General features: G+C 46.1%; 1 protein-coding gene across 1 annotated transcript in view; it reads left to right on the top strand.

Annotated features, from left to right (window-relative positions):
- LOC149746867 (putative guanylate cyclase soluble subunit beta-2) overlaps positions 1-20,621 on the top strand; it is a 36,013-nt gene extending 15,392 nt beyond the window's left edge. The window contains 15 exon segments of the mRNA XM_089899611.1: positions 822-867; positions 870-928; position 999; positions 2,128-2,231; positions 4,048-4,186; positions 4,189-4,260; positions 8,208-8,312; positions 8,315-8,527; positions 10,135-10,223; positions 10,225-10,292; positions 10,838-10,982; positions 16,900-17,054; positions 17,526-17,527; positions 18,086-18,235; positions 20,387-20,621. Of these exon segments, the coding sequence (XP_089755737.1) occupies positions 822-867; positions 870-928; position 999; positions 2,128-2,231; positions 4,048-4,186; positions 4,189-4,260; positions 8,208-8,312; positions 8,315-8,527; positions 10,135-10,223; positions 10,225-10,292; positions 10,838-10,982; positions 16,900-17,054; positions 17,526-17,527; positions 18,086-18,235; positions 20,387-20,487 (1,449 nt within the window). The 3' untranslated portion in view covers positions 20,488-20,621.
- Positions 20,622-24,449: the final 3,828 nt, after the last annotated feature.

The raw sequence follows: 24,449 nt of genomic DNA, 5'->3' as shown, positions 1-24,449 counted from the left end.
GCGGTCCTGTGCGTGTTTAGCAGCATCCCTAGCCCACTCACTAGATGCTAGCAGCACCCAGCTCTCCCCCTCCATCCCAGGTTGTGGCAATCAAAAATGTCTCCAGACATTGCCAAGTATCCCCAGGGTAGGGGTAGGAGACAAAGTCACTATTGGTTGAGAACCAATAGTGGCTCTATTGGTTCTCTGGGATGGACCTTAGGCTGAAACATTTTTACCTGTAAAAAAAAATGGCAATGTAAAGTCCTTGGAATTTGGAATCTGGTGGCTTATTTTGCAGTTCTCATGGTGTAAATTGACTTTTCAAGTCCTGAGTGCCCACTTGTGCAGCTGGGGCCAGTTGGGGATCTGGAGTCAACTCATGAGCCTGTGGTTGGCTGCCTCGATTGCAGCTTGTGGTGTGACTGTTATCTGTTTAGGTACCACACCTATTAGGTGCACAGCTCTCTGTGTCCATAGAGCTCATACGAATATCCAGAGAAGTCTGTGATTCCTGGAGCACACAAGGTTTATATTTTAGAGTATTCAAAGCTCACCTCAGAGTCTTTTCACTGCAGAATCTTCATCCACAGGAAGAGAAGTTTCTGTGTGATTTTCCTGCCAGCCTCACCTTGAGATTTTGTAAAAAGTTCTTGCTGCCTTTGGTGGAGAAACAGCATGAGGATTAATTGGATAACAATTTGGGGGCTTATGAAGTTTTGCTAAAGTTCATCTTGTGTGGCCTCACTGTTCCTCTGGCCCCATCACAGAGGAACAGTGTATCCTCGTGCATCTCCTGTCACATGACCAGACCTGTATGCTTCTCTCCCTGCCATTTGCAGGCCCTGGAGGCAGCTTTCCTTAGGATGAAAGAGAAATATTTGAGTGTCTCTGTCCCGTGAAAAAGTCCAGCTGGGAAGTTGTGAGAAGCATAGTCATGTTTGGAAAAGCTAAGTGGGCTCTTCTCCCAACCTTGGCTCTCAGAGCAGAATGATTGCTTTGTGCACACAAATGGGCAGAGTCCTCTATAATCAGGATGTCACTGATTTCTTCAGGGCTTGGACTTGGCAGGCACGGTTTTTAACTTTAAAACATCAAACTCTAACTTGTCTTCCTTTGCCCCTTTTATTTGTGTTGGGGGTCACTTGGAGGCGCAGTTTCTCCTTGTAATCAGGGGAAGCCGCTGGAGAGGGGATTGGAATCAACCCCTTTTGGTGACTGTGCTGAAGCGAAGGAGGATGAGTGCTGACATATTATCAAGAACACTGAATTTTCCACAGCTCCTCAGGCCTTTGGGACTGGGATGTATTTCTGGCCCGGAAGTCTGTAGATAAGAATCATGGTGTCCAAGAGTGCGAAGGACCCTGGATCGAGAACCAGGATAGTAGATTTCTGGCTCTGTCCCTGGGGAACCTAAGTCCTCCATCTTCCACCCACAAAATGAAGGCATTAGGTTCTCAGAAGTGGCCCTGTTGGCGCTGAGCCGGTCTCATGATCAGCACCTACGATCCGAGTCGGAACAGGGGCTCCGGCCCACTGGGAGAAGGGAGTTGGACACTCCTGGTCATGCCCCGGGGGTCGTGATGACATGAGTCTGGGAGAAGGTCTGCAGGGCTCAAAGGACTGAATTTTGAGTCCCTCAAGCCATGGCAAGCAAGTCAAACATGCAATTGACGTGCTTTGTCTAGGAGATTTTCATATCAAAAAGGCTCCATTTCGAATCTCTACCCCCTGCCAAATAGGGCTGTTGGTTAAATTTTCATGTGCCACCCAAAACTGTCAGTCTCCAAAGCTCCATGGCAAATGTCCCTGACACCGGCCGGGCGTGTGCGCTGTGCTGTGCGAGCTCATTGTCTGGCTGTCAGCTTTTCAATGCCGGCCCTGTTTTCATGGCGAGACACACTCAATTGGCCCAGGAACTCTTCAGCGGCGGGCAGAAACTTGGCAGGGGGCAGGAGGGCTTCTCAACCTGGTAGCAAGTTTTCTGTTTGTTTTAATTTGGAAGCAGAATTGCCGTGGCCATCTGGAAACGCTGAGGGAGCTTGTGCTGAGCAGTGGGGACTGCGCTTTGCCCGGGAAACATTTGAGATACTCTCTTGGGTTGGTGGCCTGAGTTGCCTGTGAACGGGATTCTGTTTCTCCATCCAGGGCATCTCAGGGACACCTTTGAACCAATTTATCCCGAGTGGCTCTGGATTGAAGAGAAGACATTCTGCGATGCTTTTCCCTTCCATGTGGTATTTGATGAATCAGTAAGAGGCCCTTTCCCTCTTGAACTGGGGATAGGCTGGGGAGAGGAGTAAGTCACATAGTCTTTATTTTTTTTTTAATTAATTAATTAATTTATTTATTTATGGCTGCGTTGGGTCTTCGTTGCTGTGTGTGGGCTTCTCATTGCGGTGGCTTCTCTTGTTGTGGAGCACGGGCTCTAGGCGCACGGGCTTCAGTAACTGTGGCTCCAAGGCTCTAGAGCGCAGGCTCAGTAGTTGTGGCGCACGCGTTTAGTTGCTCCGTGGCATGTGGGATCTTCCCGGACCAGGGCACGAATCTGTGTCTCCTGCATTGGCAGGCGGATTCTTAACCACTGCGCCCCCAGTCATATAGTCTTTTACGGCTGGGGGGCCTTTCAAGTCCCTGAGGAGTACCTAGGGTTTGGGAGGCTAGGATTTAGCTTGGCAGGACCACTGCCTTCCTTTCCATTGTAGCATCCTCCAGAAACCAGAACACAGCATCTTCTTGATAGGCACAGAAGGGAGCAGTGCCAAGGGGTTTGAACTAGTGAGTGCAAGAGCAAGTTTGCCATTAAAGAAAAAGGAAATGACACTGAAATCACTAGAGACAAAAGAGCACAGTAGCAATGGCAGGGTGGGATTCTAAATGTGACCACTCCCCACATCCTTGTGGCTACCATGGATGGCTCAATTCCACCAAGCTTCTCTTTCTGCATCTTGAAGGTGGAGGAGAGGCCTGTGCCCACTCACGCCATTCATTGTTCTGTGGGAGGTGTGACAGATGGTGACCATTTAAGTGTGGTCATTATCAATTTCCTTGGATAAAATTGATGGATAAAATTGATTAAGTTGAATTGATTATGGACTCATTCAAAGGGCAATTAGGCAAAATAAATTGGTCCAAAAATTATCAGTTAAAATGCCTTCAGCCATTTTGATTTCCTCTGATATTTATGTGAATGCACAGACATGTCAAATCTTCACCTACCAGTGGATGCTGGATACAGATTCTCTAATGTTTACTCACTTGAGGGTCATCTCTGATTGCAGAGAATTTATGATCTAACTGAGGAACTCAAACACCCCTATATGAAACAACCAGGGAATTATAAAGCTATGTACTGTGGCTTTTCCCCAATGCCATGAGGATATTATTATTATTACTACTATTAACATTTAAAATTCTGATCTACTTAAACACTCCCTTTCTTTTTAAGTTTTGGGCATAGAAACCAAAAATTTAATGACACTATTCTATAAGACTAGGTTGATTCCTGCAGCCTGACAGAGTGAAGTTAATTTAAATATTTCTGGATAACCTGGGCTGGCATTGGACTTTTTATGTAAAGGATGCTCATTTTGTTTTTTCCTTCTGTGTGTTCCCTGGAGATGGCAGTGAAAGTTGTCTCCCCACCTCCACGATGGGTCCCTTCACCCGGACCTGGGCATCAGATCCAACTACAGTTTTTTCTGGTTTCTTTATTAGTTAATTCCAAAGAAAGAAAGAGACAGAGACAGACACAAAGACAGAAAGACAGAGAGGACTGAAGCAAGGGAAGAAATATTATCCCCATTGAGAGCTTTAACCTCTGTTTCTTGTTAGTCAGAGAAATGCTGTGCTTTCAGGCACTCTCATGCAATTATTCTTTGCTCTTTCAGAGATTAGCTGCAGATTTGCTTTTTAAAATAATATTTATTGCTTCCATGGTATTTATTCCATTACTGGCCCTTTTCCCCCTAGCAAGTCACAAATCATGGGCGGATGCTATTTCTAGGGGAAAGTTTACGTGCAGGTTGCTGTCTCTTCCGTGGTCTCATGTGTGTCCTCTGTGGATAGCTGTGGGTCAAACAAGCTGGAGTGAACATTCAGAAGTACGTCCCGGGACTCCAAACCCAGAAGATTCGATTAGATGAGTACTTCTCCATCATCCATCCCCAGGTTACCTTCAACATTTTCAGCATCTGAAAATTCATCAACAATTTGTCCTGAAGGCGCAAAGGGAGACGATGCCTGCAGCACGGAGAAGTCAGCCTGCACTCAAACTCCGAGGTAGTAACTCCTTCCTCCTCGCTGCTTTCTGCTCTGGGAGACTGGACAAAAAAGGGAAGAAGCAGTTTTCTAATTGCCTGAAAATAGTTGGATAAAAATTGGGGGACTACGCTGAGAGCAGTATATTTTTTTTTCCCATTTGGCTTAATCTATAGTTAACAATATATTTTATTTCTTCAACCATGTCTAGTTTAGACATGAACTCTAATTATATTTATATATAATTATAAAATTCTGGTCTGTTACCAAAAGTTTTAGAATGCACGTGCTATTATTTGTACTCTTGACATGGCCTGTCCTTTATACAGCAACGTGATCATCTGACCTACTGTTAATAGGGCACATGTTTTGATTTTGGTTTTGTTTCAATTGTGGTGAATTTTACATAACATAAAGTTTACCATTTTAACCATTTCTGAGTGTACAGTTCAGCAGTGGTAAGTACCTTCCCAATGTTGTATAATCGTCACCACCATCCATCTCCAGAACTTTATCATTTTGCAAAATTGAAACTCCATTAAATACCAGGTCCTTGTTTTCCCCTCCCCCTGCCCCGGCAACTACCACTCTACTTTCTGTCTCTATGAATTTGACTGATTTATGTACCTCATATAAGTGGAATCATACAGTATTTGTCCTTTTGTGACTGTCTTTTTTTCACTTAGCATGATGCCTTCAAGGTTCATCCTTGTTGTAGCATACGTCAGAATTTTCTTCCTTTTGAAGGCTGAATTATTATTATATTATCCCCGCATGTATAGACTACATTTCACTTATCAATTCATCTGTCACTGGATAGTTGCATTGCTTCCACTTTCTGAATAATGAATAATGCTGCTATGAACATGGGTGTATAAATGTTTTGAGCCCCTGCTTTCAATTCCTTTTAGTGTATATCCAAAAGTGGAATTGCTGGTTCATTTGGTAATTCTACTTTTAATTTAGTGAGGAACTTCCATGCTGTCGTCCATAGCTGCTGCACCATTTTATACTCCCATTAGTAGTTCACAGAAGTTCCAATTTCTCCACATCCTCACGGACACTTGTTATCCTCTGTTATTGTTTTTTGGTGGGTGTTTTTTTTCGGTTATTTTGATAATAGGTATTCTAATGGGTATGAAGTGGTATCTCACTGTGGTTTTAAGTTGCATTTCCCTAATGATGTGATGTGAGCATTTTTCATGTGCTTATTGGCCATTTGTATATCTTCTTTGGAGAAATGTCTATTCAAGTTATCTGCCCATTTTTAAATCGGGTTGTTTGGGTTTTATCGTTGTGTTATAGGAGTTCTTCACATACTCTGGATATTAACACCTTATGATTTGCAGATATTTTCTCCCACCCCGTGGGTTGCCTTTTCACTCTGTTGATTGTGTCGTTTGATGCACAGAAGCATTTAATTTTGATGTTGTCCAATTTACCTATTTTTCCTTTTTGTTGCCTGTGGTTTTGGTGTCACATCCCAGAAGTCACTGCCAAATCCAACGTCATGAAGCTTTTCTCCTACGTTTTCTTCTAAGAGCTTTACAGTTTCGGCTCTTACATTTGGTCTTTAATCCATTTTGAGTTAATTTTTTATATGATATAGGGGGCACATATTTTATATGATATAGGGGGCACATATTTTGAGCTTTCTATTGGACTGACAATAGTCAGGTATTCTAGGCACAAACACAGGCAGAGCCATGGAGACATTGGAGAGGAAGATGAAATGTTCTGGGAACCCTGAGTGAGTTGTACAGGGAGTGATGGGAGAGAAGGCTGGTGAGATGAGGACTTGAGCTCTGTCATGTCACTGGAAATACTTTTAAGTGTCTACTGGGATCAGATTTGAGATTTAGAATGATCACGCTGGAGCCCTGTGAAGGATGGACCAGAGCGTTGAGAAGATGGAGTCTGGGAGGCCAGGGGAGACTGTTCCTGGAGAGCAGGTGAGCAGCTTCGAGTGCTGAATGCAGCCAGGCAGTGGCTCTGGGGTGGCGATGCGGGAACAGATTTAAGGCAGAAATTGGTGACTGGATGTAGAGGTTGAAAAAGAGAGATTATTTGGGTAATTATTAATTTTCTTGCTTAGGTAACTGGGTCATAAAGGTGTGATTAACTAAGAGAAGGCATGATGTAAACACCTTGAGGGCAGCTTTGTCAGTTTGAGTTGCTGCTGTACCCGCTTCCACACCTAAAACAGTGTGCCTGGCTCATGGTAGAAACTAAAAATGTCTGTAATAAAAGAATTAAGTTGTGAGGCAGAAATAGAGACACTGATGTAGAGAACAAACGTATGGACACCAAGGTGGGGAAAGCGGTGGAGTGGTGGTGGTGGGATGAATTGGGAGATTGGGGTTGATGTATAGACACTAATATGTATAAAATAGATAATAAGAACCTGCTGTATAAAAATAATAATAAAATTAAATTAAAAAAATAAAACAAAAACTAAAAAAGAATTTAAAAAGAGGAGAGTTACAGTGGGGATTGAAGGCAGGTTCAGTTGTAGACATCCATGTATAAATACCTAATAGATAATACAATAATTTAAAAAACAGTCATTGCTGGGAGTGTAAGTTGTCACAATTTAGAGGGCAATTTGGAAATATGTATCAAAAATCTTAAACATGAGCATATTTTTGTCTAAGAATATATCCTTTAACAAAATAGCTACAGTTATGCACAATGATGTACCTCAAGCTTGTTCATTGCAATGTTGTTTGTGGAATGATAAAATAGACATAATATAATCAATGTTAGCTTACTGCTTAAGTAAAATACAGTATAATCAATGTACCCAGCAAAAAATAATACCTATCCATATTTAATGCTATGGACGAATACCTATTACATAATTTAAGTGAAAAATTGAGGTTACAAAAAGATGGCTGATAATCCCAATTTTTGGTAGTAAAAAGATATACCCTCAAATAGTAACTGTAATTATCTCTGATGTGCTTATGGGTGACTTTTATTATTTTCTCCCACTTTTTTCATTTTCTTTTTTTTTTAATTAAAAAAATTTTTTTTTTAATTTTTGGCTGTGTTGGGTCTTTGTTGCTGCATGCGGACTTTCTCTAGTTGTGGCGAGCAGGGGCTGCTCTTTGTTGTGGCATGTGGGCTTCTCATTGTGGTGGCTTCTCTTGTTGTGGAGCTCGGGCTCTAGGTGCGAGGACTTCAGTAGCTGCAGCGTGTGGTCTCAGTAGTTGTGGCTCACAGGCTCTAGAGCTCAGGCTCAGTAGTTGTGGCGCACGGGCTTAGTTGCTCCACGGCATGTGGGATTTTCCCGGACCAGGGATCGAACCCCTGTCCCCTGCATTGGCAGGTGGGTTCTTAAGCACTGCGTCACCAGGGAAGTCCCCCACTTTTTTCATTTTCTGCGGTGAATGTCTACTGCTTTCATAATAAGATAATAAACATCTATTGTTAAAAATAATAGGCATCCTGAGTCCAAGAAGCAAGGTTTCTCTGTAAATTCAGATTCTCTGTCAGCCCGGTGGAGGATGTAGTTGGGGAAAGCGAAAAGAGAACACCAGCATCTAAAGAATGAGTGAAAGTCTTGAAGGAGAAATCAAAAGAGGTGGGGGAGATCTGAGTGAAAGCAGCGTCAGGAAAGTCCTAGGAAGTGAGATTCCAGGAAGGAGGGTTTGCTTAACACCCTCAAAGAGCAGAAGGGCTGAGTGAGGAAAGGACTACAGACTTGTGCTGGGGGAGGTCACTTGGAGGCCGTGGACGGGAGTCAGCTTAAGGTCAAAAAAACAGTGTGAGAGAGCCATTGTGGAGAGATGGGGAGAGGAGTGCGTGGAGACAGGAAGTACAGATAACTCTCATGATATTCGGCTAAAAGGGAAGGAGTTGAACTGTGCCGTGGAGAGAAGGATGTGTTCTGAGTGGTCTGGTGCGCTGCGTCATTGCCTGCAGGTGACATGCTGCATTGTCCCGTTTCTCTCCGTTGGGGGAAGGCCAGATGATCTGGATGGAGTCCATGTGGTGCATAATATACGTGTGCTCCCCTAAGCTCCGCAGCCTGCATGAACTGGAGGAGCGCCAGATGCACCTTTCCGACATCACCCCCATGATACCACCAGGGACCTTGTCCTCCTGAACCAGTGGCGCCTGGAGGAGATTGAGCTGTCCAGCCAGCTGGAGAGGAAGAAGGAGGAGCTGCAGGTCCTCTCCAAGCACTCGGCCATCGAAGAGAAGAAAACGGAGACCTTGCTGTACGCCGTGCTGCCTGAGCACGTGGCCAACCAGCTGAAGGAAGGCATAAAGGTCGCCTCAGGTGAGGAGTGCCCTTCCCTTAACGGTGCGTCTTGGTGGTTAGGGGCGCTGGCTCTGAAACCAGACAGATCTGGGTTTGGATTCTGGCAAAGCAACATGGTCTTGGTCTAATTACTTAAGCTGCATAGCCTAGTTTTCTTTTCTCTACATTGAGAATAATAAAAACAATGCAGTGACCATTGATGGGCATCCTTCACTACAACTGAAAATGATACACTCACACACTAAATAAATCATGAGGTGCCTCTAAGGACCATTCTGGGAGAACAAGGCGTTTCTGGAGGACGAATGCCGTGTTTACTCCAAACTCACTTTCCATTTGTCACCGGCGAGTGTTCATTCACCAGACAAGCACGGGAACTTGCCAGGGTGCTGTCCTGGGTCCTGGGGACCCAAAGAAGCTCTTGGTCTTGTGGGTTTGACAGATACATACAGAATACGTTTATGGGGGTGGGGTGGCCGACAAAAAGGAAATTTATGTGCATTAAGGAGAAATTATTGTGCCAGCACCTCTGTTAGACATTATATGTATGCTTTCTCACTTAATTTTCTGAACATTTCTGTGAAGGAGGTGTTATTAGCCATAACAGCTAAGAAAATTCACTCCAGTTTATGAGTAAAAGAGCTGGAAACCAGTCAGAAGTCCATTTAACTCCAAAATTCGTACGTTTTCCACCACATAAGTTACTGTGGAAACATAGATAATATGGAAATTAATAATATATAAATGTCAGAAGAGAAAGACAGGGATGGGTGTGCGTGTGAAGGCTGATACAAAAAGTGTGGCACTTGAGTTGGGCCTTGAGGCTGAATTTCAGCAAGAAAAATGAGGGAAAGGCATTTCAGGAGAATGGCACAGCAAGTGCCAAGGTAAGGCACCATGAAGGTCAATACTGCAGGGTGTTATCCCTAGAACAAGAGGGTACATGGCGAAGTGGTGCCTTCTGAGGCTGGGCAGGTATACCTCTGGTAGTAATCTCCCCTTCGAGTAACTTTCCCTTCCCTTTGGGTCTCCCATAGTTCAGGCTCTGCCTTGGCCCACCTGCCAAGGTCTTCTCTGTAAGCCCGTACCCACCCAATCCATCCTGTCATCCCCCAGCACTCTGCATGTCTCTTTTTTTTTTTGTGGTACGCGGGCCTCTCACTGTTGTGGCCTCTCCTGTTGCAGAGCACAGGCTCCAGACGCGCAGGCTCAGCAGCCATGGCTCACGGGCCCAGCAGCTCCGCGGCATGTGGGATCCTCCCGGACCAGGGCACGAACCCGTGTCCCCTGCATCGGCAGGCGGACTCTCAACCACTGAGCCACCAGGGAAGCCCACTCTGCATGTCTTATTGAGTGTTTGTTTGCGTTCTGTCTCCTCACTAGACTAGGAGCTCCTTATGGGCAGGGACCCCGTCTGCTTCACAGTATAAGATTCTCCAGCATGATGACCAGATCATAAGAGACAATAAATGTCTGGTGGGTGGATGGTGAATGGTGATGGGCATTCTGGCTCCTTTACTCCAAGGCACAGTCAGATTTGGTTCCCAAAGGGCACTTGAATACAGAATTAGTAGAACTGGTGTTCTCCATCCTTGGCTATCACTGACACCTGGTTTATGTTGCAGGAGAATTTAAAACCTGCACAATTCTCTTCAGCGACGTAGTGACATTTACGAACATCTGTGCTGCCTGTGAACCAATCCAGATGGTGAATAATGCTGAATTTAATGTACTCCAAGTTCGACAGGTTAACCAGTGTCCACGATGTCTACAGAGTAAGCGTGTGGTGCTCTGGGGTGCGTGTCCCTGTGTGCCTAGGCAGGTCACGTACCTGGCGGTGGGTCCTCATTTTCCTCTCCCCTCACTGGTCTGGGGTTTGGTGTGGATGAGAGTGGGGGTGGGAGGAAGAACTAAAAAGGAAGTAGAGGTATTTTAGGATTTTAATTTTGAAAAAATCCTCTTATACTACACAATGCTAAGATTGCCTTTGAGGGGCATACTGTTTTCCCAGAGAATAGTACTCCTTCATTTCAGCAGCAAGTCTAACCTAAATAATGTGGATCTAATACACAGCATCATACAATGACCCCAGGAGCTTTGTCTTCTCTGGGACTTGTCTCCACCAAAAGCAGAAAGCCCTTTGGGCTCCCTCATGGCTGTTTCCTGAGTCATTTTTCTTCTCACCTTTCCCCTTATGCCCCTAGAAAATAATCACCAGCTTTAATATGATCCTTCTATCAATACATGGAAAATGAAAAAAATATTTAGTGTTATATTTAGTGCATTAAGAAAACCCTCTGAATCCCCCCTTACCGCTGCTCCTTACAGGTGGAAACAACCTGATGCTTATATGGTGGTAGGGGGTGTACCAGTGCCTATTGGAAGCCACGCTCAAAGAATAGCTGACTTTGCCTTGGGGATGAGAATTTCTGCAAAAGAAGTGATGAATCCTGTTACTGGAGAACCCATCCAGGCAGAGAGCAGCTGAGTTCTTTGCTTAATACCAGCCACCTCGCACAAAAAAAGGGGAATTCTGTTTATTAGTCTGCTCGGATGGTTACTGGGTATGTGACAGTAATTAAAATGGGTCATTTCTCCCAACTCGTCTCTTCTCTTGCATATGTTACTAAGTAATAGAGATATTAGTCAGGATGTTATTCTCTCAAATTTGAGAAGAGGCTGTGGAGCTCGGGATTATGATGCGATTCACACTGGCTTCCTTTGTCCATGACCTAGGACAGCGCTGAGCGCGTCTCCTCACTGACTTTGTAGCACTCGATCCATAGGGAGCCAGCTCACTTCTAATTCCTGCCTTTTTGTTCGAGACTTTCAACAAGTGGTTCAGGTTTACTAAACAGCCCACTTTTCTTCGCTTAGGGAAGTTGTATATCCAGCATGCCGTCTGACAGGCTTGGAACTCAGGCTGAGGTGTGCAACTGTCTCCAGCCAGCCGTCCAGACACCGGGGTGCCATAAGATATTCAGAATAGCTTTCCCTTCAGCATGTGGCCACGAGCGACACATCTGCTCGCCTTTCTCACAGGAATACAGGAAGCTACTCTTCCACGTACGGAAGTTTGTTCACAGTGTAAAAGTTGGACATGTTTGGTGATGAAAAGTAAATGTCTTCTGTCTGCTCGGCTGATCCTAACTGCCTCGCGGTGGCGTAGAGCAGTGTCTCAGTCTTTTAAAATCTAGATCCCTTTCCCACTCCTGTCAGTCAGATCTGCAAAATAAACAGCCAACTAAAAATAAATAAAGCCAATTATAAGATGGAATAGGATTTTCCCAAATGATAATCCCTAGGTAGGAGATTCTGAAAATGCACCACAGCTCGCCATCATGATTTAGAAGCTGAGAAATGCTGCAGGTCCTGGTTATGGTGTCCATGGCAGTCTTCAGAGTAAAAGCTGGTCATGTATCATGTCCATGATACCGGCCCATTGCAAACACACAGATACAGCTGCTGTATAAAACCCCCAATGTAATAAATGTAATAAATTAAATGTAAATTAAATGTAAATTAAAAGATCAAGATGGGGGGTAATGAGATAAGAAGAGATAAGAAGGTCAGATACGAGATAAGTGTTTTGGTTAAAGAATTCTAATGTAAGCTGTTGAAGAATAATTGAAAATATACTGTTGTGTAAATAGATAGCATGTGTGTCTGTTTGTGGAGGAGGCGTGGCAACAGAGATAATAATAGTGCTACACCAAAAAGAATGAAATTAAACAATGAATTCCTGGAAACTTGCATCGTGGATTTACCAAGAAAAACACAGGAAAAGATGTTATCAATTCTAAGATAAGAATAGGGACATAGTTAAAAGCATCATTAAATATCCACCAGAAAATGTATATCATGTGGGTTTATTTAAGGAAGTGGGGGAGAGGGCTGGAAACATTCTCTCTCTTAAGAGAATTGTGCTGCTACTTCTACAGTTTTAAAATTAATATTCATTGAGATCTTTTATTCTTTCATTCATAAAGCCTTTAATACACATTTGCTGAGGTCACACTATGCATGAGTGCTAGGTGCTTTGAAGGATTCAGAGAAATGTATGGCAGATTCTTTTTCCTAGAGAAATTTATAATCTTATTTTAGGGAAAAGAAAATCTAGCATGAAAAGATGAAAAGACAAGTAAGTCTGACTGGGATATTGAAAGCTGCAAGAGAATTCTGTTTCCATGCCAGTAGTTAAAAAAATTAAAAAATCACATAGCAAAGAAATATAAATGAACCAAATTCCAGAAAGTGGCAAACTCTTTTGAGGAGGACACCCATGACTGACTACATTCATCCCTTGTAGAGCCCCAGGAGAAGTAATCTACCAGAGGTGAGGGTAAGAAGAAACCAGTCTAAAGTTTAGTGAACTTTTTTTTTTTTTTTCGGTACGCGGGCCTCTCACTGTTGTGGCCTCTCCCGTTGCGGAGCACAGGCTCCGGACGTGCAGGCTCAGCAGCCATGGCTCACGGGCCCAGCCGCTCTGCGGCAAAAGTTTAGTGAACTTGTAATGGCCACCTTGGAGCTGGGATAACAGGTTAGAATCCCAAAGAGCCCGTCTTTGTTAAGTTCTAGCCACAGAGTCGGTACCCATTTACCAACTTTTTCCCCACAGGTCTTCACCAAATGCATAGGTTCATTTGGTCAAAGGCTAGGGATAGGGGAGGAGACCTGAGAGAGATCACCAGTTCCAGAGGAGTGTGGGCCTTTCCCAAATGCAAGGCCGTGGTCCATGGAAGGGTAATGTTAGAGTCGGAGAACTAAGACAAGTTGCTCTGAGGTGCTCTTGACCTTCACCTACTGCACTACAATGACCCTTTGAAGTCTGGGGGCAGAGAAGAATGGTAGAGAAAAATCTCCCAAGGTGCAGAGAGTCCAGGTGGGAGTGAAGAACAAGGAGACAGCCCAAAATCTCACTGTTGGGCTGTAAAGCAGAAAGAGATCTCCCACAATTCACAAAGCTGGAAGCTTGGCTGGGGTTAGCATAAGGAGGTCCTCAGAACCTTGGTGGTGCTCAGATCCTATGTCCTGCTGGAGAGAAAGTCCTGATCCAGCCTTCATAATATTTAAAACCAGTGCTGCATAGCCAGGACATGGAAGCAACTTACATGTCCATCGACAGATGAATGGATAAAGAAGATGTGGCACATATATACAATGGAATATTACTCAGCCATAAAAAGAAATGAAATTGAGTTATTTGTAATGAGGTGGATGGACCTAGAGTCTGCCATACACAGTGAAGTAAGTCAGAAAGAGAAAAACAAATACCATATGCTAACACATATATATGGAATCTAAGAAAAGATGGTTCTGATGAACCTAGGGGCAGGACAGGAATAAAGACACAGACGTAGAGAATGGACTTGAGGATACAGGGAGGGGGAAGGGTAAGCTGGGACGAAGTGAGAGAGTAGCATTGACATATATACACTACCAAATGTAAAATAGATAGCTAGTGGGAAGCAGCTGCATAGCACAGGGAGATCAGCTTGGTGCTCTGTGACCATCTAGAGAGGTGGGATAGGGAGGGTGGGAGGGAGGTGCAAGAGGGAGGAGATATGGGGATATATGTATACATAGAGATGATGCACTTTGTTATACAGCAAAAACTAACACGACATTGTAAAGCAATTATACTCCAATAAAAATGTTAAAAAGAAAAAAGTGCTGAATGGAATCTAACAGTATCTCTGGAAAAAGCCCTGACTTAACTAAAATACAGATTCAATTCACTCAGTTTCCAGTTTAGCAGTCTGCCAGAATAAGGGGTATAAACTTTTCTGAGGGGTAAATATTACCTATTTCAGTCTCCACTGTACTTTTATACAATTAAATTGTTAAAAATATGAGCTGTAAGAAGAAACGAGAAAATGGTGGTGTGGTGTGTAGCCAAGAGAAAAATAGTCAATAGAAGCAGATCCAGAGATGGCCAGATGTTGGAATTATCAGACAGTCTTTAAAATAACTTTGATAAATATTTTAAAGAATCTGCTGGAAAAGGGGAACAACACATTTGAACTGATGAGATATACATATACACTACTTATCTATCCATCCCATGGAAGTGAAAACCAAGATGTCAGAAATCAGAAGAATTCAATGTATGGGGTTAAAAGCGGCTAGACACAGTAGAGGAAAGGATCAGGAATTTTGAAGTCAGAGCAATAGAAATGATTCAAACTGACACATAAAGAAGAAAACAGGGTGAAAAAAGTGGAATAGAGCATCCCACAACAGTGAGAGGCCCGCGTACCGAAAAAAAAAAAAAGTTCACTAAACTGGTTGAGAATTTCCCAGCACTGATGGAGGATATCAACCCACATATTCAAGAGCTAAAGAAACCCAAATTGGATAAATTCAAAGAAGGGCACTTCTAGTCAAATATACCAAAATCCCCACCCCAGTGCAATAAGGCAAGAAAAAGAAAAATAAGACATAAGTATTGGAAAGGAAAAAGTAAATTTATTGTTATTCATAAACCAAACAGTGGTGCACCTAGAAAATCCTATAGGAACTGCAGTAAACTACCAGATCTTGTAAGTTTACCAAGATCACAGGATATAAGAGCAGTATACAAAAATTAGTTGAATTTCTATATACTAAGGATAAACAAATTGGAAAATAAAAATAGACTGTTTCAAATGTTGAAAAATAACAAAATTGGAGGACTTACACTACCTAATTTCAAGATTTATTTTAAAGCTGCAGTAATAAAGACAGTGGAATTGGCAGAAGTACAGACAAATAGATCACTGGTGCAATATATAGTGCCCAGCAATTGACTACTTATTTAAGGACAATTGATTTTTGACCAAAGTACCAAATCAGTTGAGTGGAGAAGGAATCTCTTCTTAAGAAGTGGGTTCTGGGCTTCCCTGGTGGTGCAGTGGTTGAGAGTCCGCCTGCCGATGCAGGGGACGCAGGTTCGTGCCCCGGTCCAGGAAGATCCCACATGCCGCGGAGTGGCTGGGCCCATGAGCCATGGCCACTGAGCCTGTGTGTCCGGAGCCTGTGCTCCGCAACGGGAGAGGCCACAACAGTGAGAGGCCAGCGTACCGCAAAAAAAAAAAAAAGGTGGGTTCTGTTACAATTGAATATACATATGGGAAGAAAAATGAACCTCAATCCTACTTCACTCCATTTATAAAAATTAATTTGATATATATTACAGACCTAAATGATAGAACCATAAAGTTTCTTGAAGGAAATATGAAGAATAGCTTCATGACTTTGAAGTAAGCAATGATTTCTTAGTGCTTCAAAAAGCACAAACTATGAAAGCAAAACAGTGGTTAACTTCATTGTTCTAAGACAAATTGTGTTCCCTTTGAAATTCATATGCTGATGCTTTAACCGCCAGTACCTCAGAATGTGACTGTATTGGGAGATAGGACCTTTAAAGAGGTAACAAGTCAAAATCAGGCTGTTAGGGTGGGTTCTAATCCAATCTGACTGGTGTCCTTATAAGAAGAGAAATTTGGATACATGAAGAGATACCAAGAATGTGTGTGCACAGAGAAAAACTCTGTGAGGACACAGCAAGAAGGCTGCCATCTGCAAGCGAAGCAGAGAGACCTCAGGAGAAACCAAACCTGCTGACCCCTTGATCTTGGACTTCCAGACTCCAGAACTGTGAGAAAGTAAATTTCTGTTGTTTAAACCACTTAGTTTGTGGTATTTTGTTAACCCTAGCAAACTAATACATTCATTGAAATTAAAAATTTCTGCTTATTAAGGAAAATGCATATATAAAAATCACAGAATGGGAAAAATATTTGTAATACAAGTATACATCTGCCTTGTGATCCAGGAATTCTATTTCTAGGTATTTTCCTGAGAAAAATGAAAAGTGTACGTCCATGAAAAGATCTGTAAAAGAATGTTCACAACAGCTCCAAATGGGAAATAACCTAAATGTTTGTGAAGAGAAGACTGGACATAATAAATTGTGATATATTCTTACAGTAGACTAATATTTAGAAATAAAAGAATGAACTACTGATACATATAACAGTATGGGTGAATCTTAAAAACATTGATTTGGATAAATGAAGTCTGATACAAAACAGAATATACTATATGACTCCATTTATGTGAAGTTGCAGAACAGGCAAATTCATCTCTGGGAGAAGAAATAAGAAAGTGGTGACCTCTGCAGGGAGGGATGGACCTTAACTGGAAAGGGGCACAAGATAATTTTGCAAAGGTGATGGACCTATTCTGTATTTTATTTTGGATGGTGGCTACAGGGATATTTACCAAACTCGTGGAGCTAAATACTTTAAGGTCTGCATTTTATGTATGCCTTTTATGTAAATTATACCTTAATTTAAAAATAAAAACGAGTATCTGATGGTCCCTTTTCAGTGAGATTCTCTCTGCAGATCAGAGTGGGCATCCCTATGGCACCAGTCTTGGCAGGTGTCATGGGGGACAAGATGCCTTGGAACTGCTTGTTTGGTGACACTGTGAATACAGTCTGTAGGATGGAAAGTCACGGGCTTCCCAACAAAGTGCATCTTAGCCCCAGGGCCTGCAGGTAACCATTCACTTATTCATGCCTCTCTTTGTCCCTTTTTCTTCCAGAACGTACAGAGTGCCTAGTAGCCACCAGATGGGGGTAGTGGAGGAAGCCTGTGTTTTTCCTTCCATGCCACACTTACAGAGGACATTGTGGCAGACAATATTGTTGAGCCTCTACTGTAAGATAGTTTTTGCTCTCAAGGAGCATATGGTGCAGTTCAGGGATTGGCAAATTATAGTCACAGGCCGTATCTCGGCTGTTGCTTGTTTTTGTAAATAAAGTTTTATTGAAACACAGCCAGGATCTTTATTTACATATTATCTACGGCTGCTTTCATGCTACAACAGCAGTTGTGTCTGTATGGGATTAAAGCAGAAGATAATCAAGTGAGACGGTTTTTACTTCTATTTAGGATGGAAGAGACCTTGGCGTGCTGGCAGGCTGAGGGGAGGTGGCAAGTGAAGAGGGAGCTGAAGATAAGGGAAGAGGTGGTTCAGGGCACCAAGCGTTGAGGAGGTCGGAAGGGAGCGTGGGTGGGATGCCCTTGAACAAGACATCCTCTCAGGTTGGGGGAAAGGATGGGTGTGGTCAATGGGATGAGAAGGTGCAGGGTCTCTGCTCTAAGGGTTGTAATTTTGTGGATGGATCACGTCACGAAGTAGGAGGCATGGTCAGCAGCGTGAGGGTGGGGAGGGCAGGTGCTAAATGCGGGAACGTGATGAGCATGGTGAAGGTCTGCAATCTCCACAAAACTGGCCAAGGACAAGGGAAGGTTGATGAGTGCTGAGCCCTGGCTGAGGCAGCTGGCCATGAATCTGAAACGTTGCTGGTCTGCACCGTTCTGTGGTTTGTCTCCAACATTTCTCAGCAGCCAGTAAATACATAAGCAACTCCACGTTTCGTAGTCATCCCGCAGCCCGGTCCCTTTGCATGGTCCCCTCCCTGTACTCCTCTTCTCGCATCACCCTTCCCATTGCAGCTGACTCTCAAGTTGCAGACCTGCGATCTTTGGATATCAGGGGCATTTTTCTTTTCTCTGGGCAAAGCCCTGGAAAATCAAGGTTTTGAAATAATTGAGAGGGGTGAAATTGAAGTGAAAGGGAAAGGGAAAATGACCACATACTTTGTGATCCAGAACTTGAATGCTTCAGAGGATGAGATCATGGGGAGACCTCAAACTCGGCTTGATCCTGAGGGTAAGCAAAAAAGATAAGCCTCGTCATTTGTGCTGAATGTTTGTTGTTTTTTTTCCTCACTAACAACTTCAGCTGTGTTTAGTGAGCTCCTTGGGTTTGAGGGCCAGCGTGGGTACCATCCCTGCCCACGCCCACGCTGCAACCTTCCATTTGGTAACAGCCCCTGAGGATCCCTGCGACCAGTTTGCCCTGAACACTCTTCTGTTGCATCCTGGATGTTAGGATGTCTCTTGAGTTGGCCTGATGGAACCAGCCTAAAGGGTCCCTCATGCGTTTGTTTTCAAGGTTCTTCCCTGTCCAAGGAAGGGGCTTTTCTCTCATCCTCTCCTGCAGCAGGGGGAGGATTTCCCTCGGCTCTTTAGCCTCCAGGGAGGCTCCAGACAGGCTTTCTTCACACACTGGCAGCTTCCACCTTCCTCATTGTCTGTTGGCTTTGAAAACAGGGAAGAAAGACAAAATCTGTGACTCACCTGGCTCCAGTGACGGCAAGAGAATGAGTTTAGGTTAAAACACCATTTGGCTGGAGTCCACCAAAGAGGCCTCCTTCAGCTGTATGGAGGAGTGCATCCCCCCACACGGTCAGGGTTTCTTAACAACCGCCCTAGTTAATGCTGGGAAATGCTGACCTCAAGGGGAGACCCAGTAGCCGAAAGCAAACCTTCCTGAACCTCTGAAGCAAACTGGTGAAGGAAATGGATTCATTCTGACAGAAGCTAATCTTTAGCTGCTCCTGGGGCCTGCAGAGGAAAATCTCTAAATCCAGAGGTTCCTCGTTTACGTAGCTAATTTAGGAAGGATGTCTCTTTGGGACAAATGAATTATAGTTACTGTTTTTAAAAGTGGGGCTATACCAACGAAGAGATAGAAATTTGAAAGCTTTTTAAATGGTTTTGGTGGTGCTGTCGTTCCAATAGCAGCTCACCTTAGCATGCTTGTGAGCTGTGACTGGTTTGGGCCACATTTTATTGCTGGAGACACTTGAGATAGAAAGATCTAAGTTAAAAAGTAGAAATAGCTTTGGCTAATAAGAACCAGGAGCCACCCTCATTAGAGTTTCTGAATTTCTAGGCTCTGGGCGCTTCACCCACCGACATCGCTGGTTCTTCTCACCAGCCGGTCCTCCCCACAGGACAGAGGGCTGTACAGGGTTAACAAACTAGGTGTGCCTAGCTCAAACCTGAGACCACTTCCTCCCAGACCCCCCCCCCCCCGCGGGTGGCTCTCAAGCTGGAAATTTGAGAGACAGGATTCTAGAACATGGTCTGGGTCGGTAGAATCTAACCCACTTTCAGTTCTGAGCTGGAAACAAAACAAAACAGCAATGAGTAAGGATGTCTTGGTTGAAGATCTCAAGGTGGACCCTGAGTAAGAGGACAGGAGAGGATGTGAAAAGGGCGGAGGGGACAGCACCCAAACAGTGTCTGGTGCAAAATGGGAAAAGGCACCCAGGTAGGTAGGGGGTTGGTAGCCCCCGGTTATGGCTTATAATAGAGGAAAGTCACCCCTTCCTCTGGGCGGATGTCAGCCCCCATCTCTCTCTCTTTATTTATTTTTCATGCTTCTCTTATATTTCCCTCACCTTTTCCCTATCAGCCTAGGATTTCCCACGTTGAGTCTTGGCTGTCAAGCTCTGGGGAAGGGGGTCTCTGCCCCTCCTCTTCCCTCCCCACATCCGCACCGGGGTGCAGCTCCAGCAGAAATAGGAAGGCCGGGATCCCTCAGGGGAGACCCCGTGCTGACACTGCTCCCTCAGTGTCCAAGGCGTCCGAGAATGTGACCCGTGAGCCTCCAGGGGCCACGGGACATTCCCCCACGCGGCTGGATCAGCCTCTCAGAGCCCGGGATGGAGGAGGGGAAACAGAAAGACTGCCGCGCGCGCGGGGTGCTCTTTCCAAGCTGCGTCCTCCCTCAGGTCATCCCTGGGGCACGCCCACGGGCTCTGGGTACCTCGCGGAGGCCTGAAAGGCCGAGCGGTTGACTGGAGGGGAGCCGGGTGTGCCCTGGGGGCGGGGCCTGGGCAATGCTCTTCCGGGTCCTCCGTGCGTGACCTGCGTGGGGAGCGCCCAGGGGCTGCTGCCTTCCGCGGCAGTTAGGAAGGCCCCGCCTGGGCGCCTGCTCGGAGGCCTCCCCCTCGTGCTTTTCTTGCGGAAGCGAGTGCTCAGGGACGTCGAGACAGCGGAACTCTGGCCGTCATGAGGTCCGCAGACAGCCGGCAGCTGCTCCCCAAGAGTGAAACAGCCCGCGGTGAGTAGCCCAGATGGTTAGAGAGCCTCCCAGCGCTGCCGCGGCCTCAGAGGCCCGGTTCCCGGGGAGGGGAAAGGGCTGGAGTGGGGCAGCTCAGGTGGAGTTTGGGGCCCCGGGGCAGGATGCTTCTGTGTTTTGAGGAAGCTTTTTAAAAAATGTTTCCTCAACCCGCCCAGCTCCCCGCCGCAAGTGTCCCAAGTGGGAGTCCCTCATTATGAAAAGGGTCCTCTCTGCCCCCTCCAAAAGAACCTGTGATCCTCAGAAAAACTTCTTAGCCCCCGTGAACCCACAAAATGAAGTTTCTCTGCACGCGGTGCCCTCGGTGGCGCGCTGCCTGTGAGGGAGGGGTGCTGGAGACCTCCCGGTACCGCGTGGTGCTCCCCTAGACACCTCAGAGCATGGACCCCACCACAAAGCCCGGCGCAGGGACCCTCTTTTCCTCGTTGTCCCTGAAGGCGGTGGAAATGAGTGTTTCTCTCAATTCATGCTTACCCTCGACTGCCCTCAGGAGCCCTTCTCAGGACTGACACAGTGGGGTCCCAGCGGAGTGCTGGAGGACCAGGGACGGGCTTGCAGAACGAACCACTGTAGCAGCAGGCCCGCCCCCCTCTCCTTTCTGGCTTCGTGCTGCCACTGCCTCCTTCTCCCTTTCTGGAAACCCCATTTAGGGTTCGGTGATCCCGGTGGAGTTAAGCTTTTGAGGCAAAGCAGCAGTGTGTGTCTGTTACAGAGGGTCGCGTCCCAGGCATCTTTCAAGAACCATCCCTGGTCACTGAGACAATTTCATAAGACAAATGAGACAATCCACGTAAAGAGTTAGAACAGCTTAATAATCCTTGCAAAGAGGTAGCTATCGTTTTTTTAATAGATGTCTCTTAGGTTGAGTGTTGCTTGAGCCCTTGGCGTTGAGCACTGCCCCAGTGCCTGTACACTTCCCTCTAGTTTGATCCCAGAACATGAGGTTGAGGGAATGACCAGCACCCTTCTGTTCAATTCCAGTGAAAGGAGACAGAGCAAAACTTCCCTTGCTCTGATCTGGGGGCAGGTAGAATCTTGGATTCTGGAGCATGAGAAGCTCAAAGCAGACTTCTTGCCATCACCCAGAGGCGTTTTCCTCCCCTCGCTGCTCCCTACCTGCTTGCAGTTAACATGTTCCTGACAGTGTTCACGCCTTGAACAGTTGTCTAATGCTATTACAGTTTGGAATGTAACATTCATAGATTCATTCATTCAGTAATGTTTCTTGATGCTCCAGGAATGCAGAGAGTGGAGGCCAGGCATTATGTGGGATCTGTGATGTTCCTCGGACTAAACACATGAGGTCCCTGCCTTCACACAGCTTGGGTTTTAGTAGAGGGAGACAGCCAACATGTAACAGAATAAATGAGATCATTTCAGGTAGTGATAAGCGTTAAGAAGGAAATAAAACTGAGTAATGGAGAAGAGGGCCAAGAAGGTTTCGTGGAGGGAGCAGCATTCTTGGAGGGTAAGAGCCACTCGGCTCTCCAGGTGCGGGCTTCCGGGCGGCACCATGCTCTAAGGCAGACACAAGCTTGGCAAGTTCACAGGGTAGTAAGAGGGCCAGTGTGTCTAGAGAGGGATGGGAGGGGAAGGGAACTGGAGGGGACGAAGTCAGGGAGGTGGGCAGAGCCGTGGAAAGCCTGGCCTTGCGCTTCCCTATCTACACACAAGAAGTGTGAGCATGAAGTACGGGACAAACTAGGAGCTGCTGGGTCTCCATGGGGACACCCAAGGGGAGAAGACCTCTGCCATCGGTATTCCTCAATGGCTGCTCCATAAACAGCTCAGAGGGGGAGCCCTAAGAACGCCTGCTCCAGGAAGGCGAAGAGATTCATTTTTCAAACTTCTGCTGCGTAAGGGGGTGCCTCCATGGGAGAAACCAACAGGGCTGGGCAGGGCTGGCCTCTTGCTTAGAGGTGAGAGACAAATTTCTCATCTGGGACCCTGATGTAGTACCTCTTTTAACTGCTGCTTCCCTGGACAAAAACTAAACCCAACAGCAAGAGAAGGGGAACCTGAGGCCACCTCGGTTTGGCGGGTGGGGGGAACTGATATTGGTTGTCCTGGGCATTTTACCCACATGATCGTATTTGATGCAAGTCCTGTGCTACACCAGTCCCATGCCTAGTCCCATAAGAGAGGCAGGAAACTTGAAGTTCAGAAAGGTGGTATAATTTGTACACGGTCGCACAAGCAGCAAGTGGAGGAAGCAAGACGCTCCTCAGGCTGTCTGTCTGCGGCAGCCCACATCCATGGGAGCCGTCCTTCAGGAAGAGACCAGGTCAATTTCAGAGTTTCCCCAGGCATAGGCAGCTGCACTTGGACTTCTTGGCTGCAGGATGGCCCAGCCATGTTTGCGTCAGATCCTCTGAGCCCCACCTGAACAGGTTTCTGATTGTTGGGTGTGATTAGCGGAGTTGTGAACAAGGAATAGCTCACGCGCTGGGGCTGAATGGGAAACCGTGTCTCATGAGCTGGAGGCCTGGGGAAATGAGGACAAAGCCAGCTGGGCCGTGGGCCTCAGGTGAGCCCCCCAGACCCAGACCCGCTGAATCAGGAAGTGCTTTTAATGGCTTCTGCAGGTGCTCTGAGTTCCAGTTCACCAGGCTTCTTCTTATCACTGATTCTGCCTTGAGGGATTCGTGTCACCTGCCCCCAGGGCCTGCCTTTTCCTTTTCATCCTGGTTGAGGTCCCAGTTCTCCTGGGTTTCTAGCTACATCTGATAACGTCCTGCTTAGCTCTGAGGTAGGTGAGGGCTGCCCCAACTCTCACCTCCAGTCCTGGGCCCCTCTGTGGGCGTCATCCTGGGAAAGGGTTCCCACCAGGCACCACCAGTCTGGCAGGACTCCCTCCGAAGGTAAGGCTGTTGGGTCTCGATACCTCAGAGACCAGCCTGTTTCCCAACGTCAGGACGCCAGTCGAGGCTCTCCTCACCGATCAACCTCACCAGGCTGTCACCTGCTTGCCAGGCCTGCGACTGCTCCGCAGGGGCACGCATTTCCCTCTGACTGGGCTCCAGCGCCGTGCCTCCCTCTCCCTGGGAGAACCCTGGCTCCTGAAGACTCCCCCGGGGCCTGGGCAGTCCGTGGAGCTGCAGGGGCGAGGCGCGACCCACAGAGCCGTCTATGAGGGCAGCTGAGACGGACCGCCCTCCTCAGCCCTCTCTGCCGGTCGGCCGGGAAGCCCAGCCAGCGCCCGCGGGGCGGCAGGAACCTCTCCAGCCGGACCCAGGCCTGCAGGCTCCACCCAGGACCTCATTTGCACTTCAATAACACGCTTTTCTTTCACTCCGCTCTGTATCTGGGTGTTAGATGTGTCAGTGGAGAGACTCCCCAGAGCAATTAAACGGGAGTATTGAGCCGGAGAGAAATCATGTGTTTGACTCAGATATTTAAGCAACCACCTTTCAGTATTGACTAAAAAATTGGCCTTCCAGCTGTCCCTGCTGGCAGGCTCTTCTGGCATCTCTTCAGACCCCTGTTAATGTGTTTTTCAAATTTCAACTTGCTTCAACTTGTCTCCAAGCTGATTCCCCCAACGATTATCATAATGGATTCCAGACTGACCCGCGTACGGCGCTAAGGCAGGCAGCCCGGGCTCCTCCCTGGAGGCAACTCCTCCCCATAAATCACAGGCCGTGGGTGTCCACTTGCTGGGTTCACGGCAGGTTAAATCAGCTCGGAGGAGTTCTTACAACAATTCCTAATCGTTCTGGAGAACTTTAGTGCTGAGGGTCTCTCTCCTGACTGAGTTTAAGCAGCATGCCTGCTGGGGAACTTGCTGATTCCCTTCGTATTTTACTCTTCCCAACAGGAAGAACTTTCCCACCCCCATGGGTAATTCTTGGATGGGTTTGTGGTCACTTAATTGCCAGGGTCCTTGCCCCTGGCTTTACAGAGTCTTGACGATACAAGTGCCTTTCCCAGATGTGTCCAACGAGCTGAGATC

The sequence above is a fragment of the Delphinapterus leucas genome, chromosome 18 (assembly GCF_059928025.1).
Source record: "Delphinapterus leucas isolate spDelLeu-1000000601 "Yukka" chromosome 18, BTC_Dleu_Yukka2, whole genome shotgun sequence".
NCBI lineage: Eukaryota > Metazoa > Chordata > Mammalia > Artiodactyla > Monodontidae > Delphinapterus > Delphinapterus leucas.
This window is presented reverse-complemented; position numbering and strand designations above follow the sequence as displayed.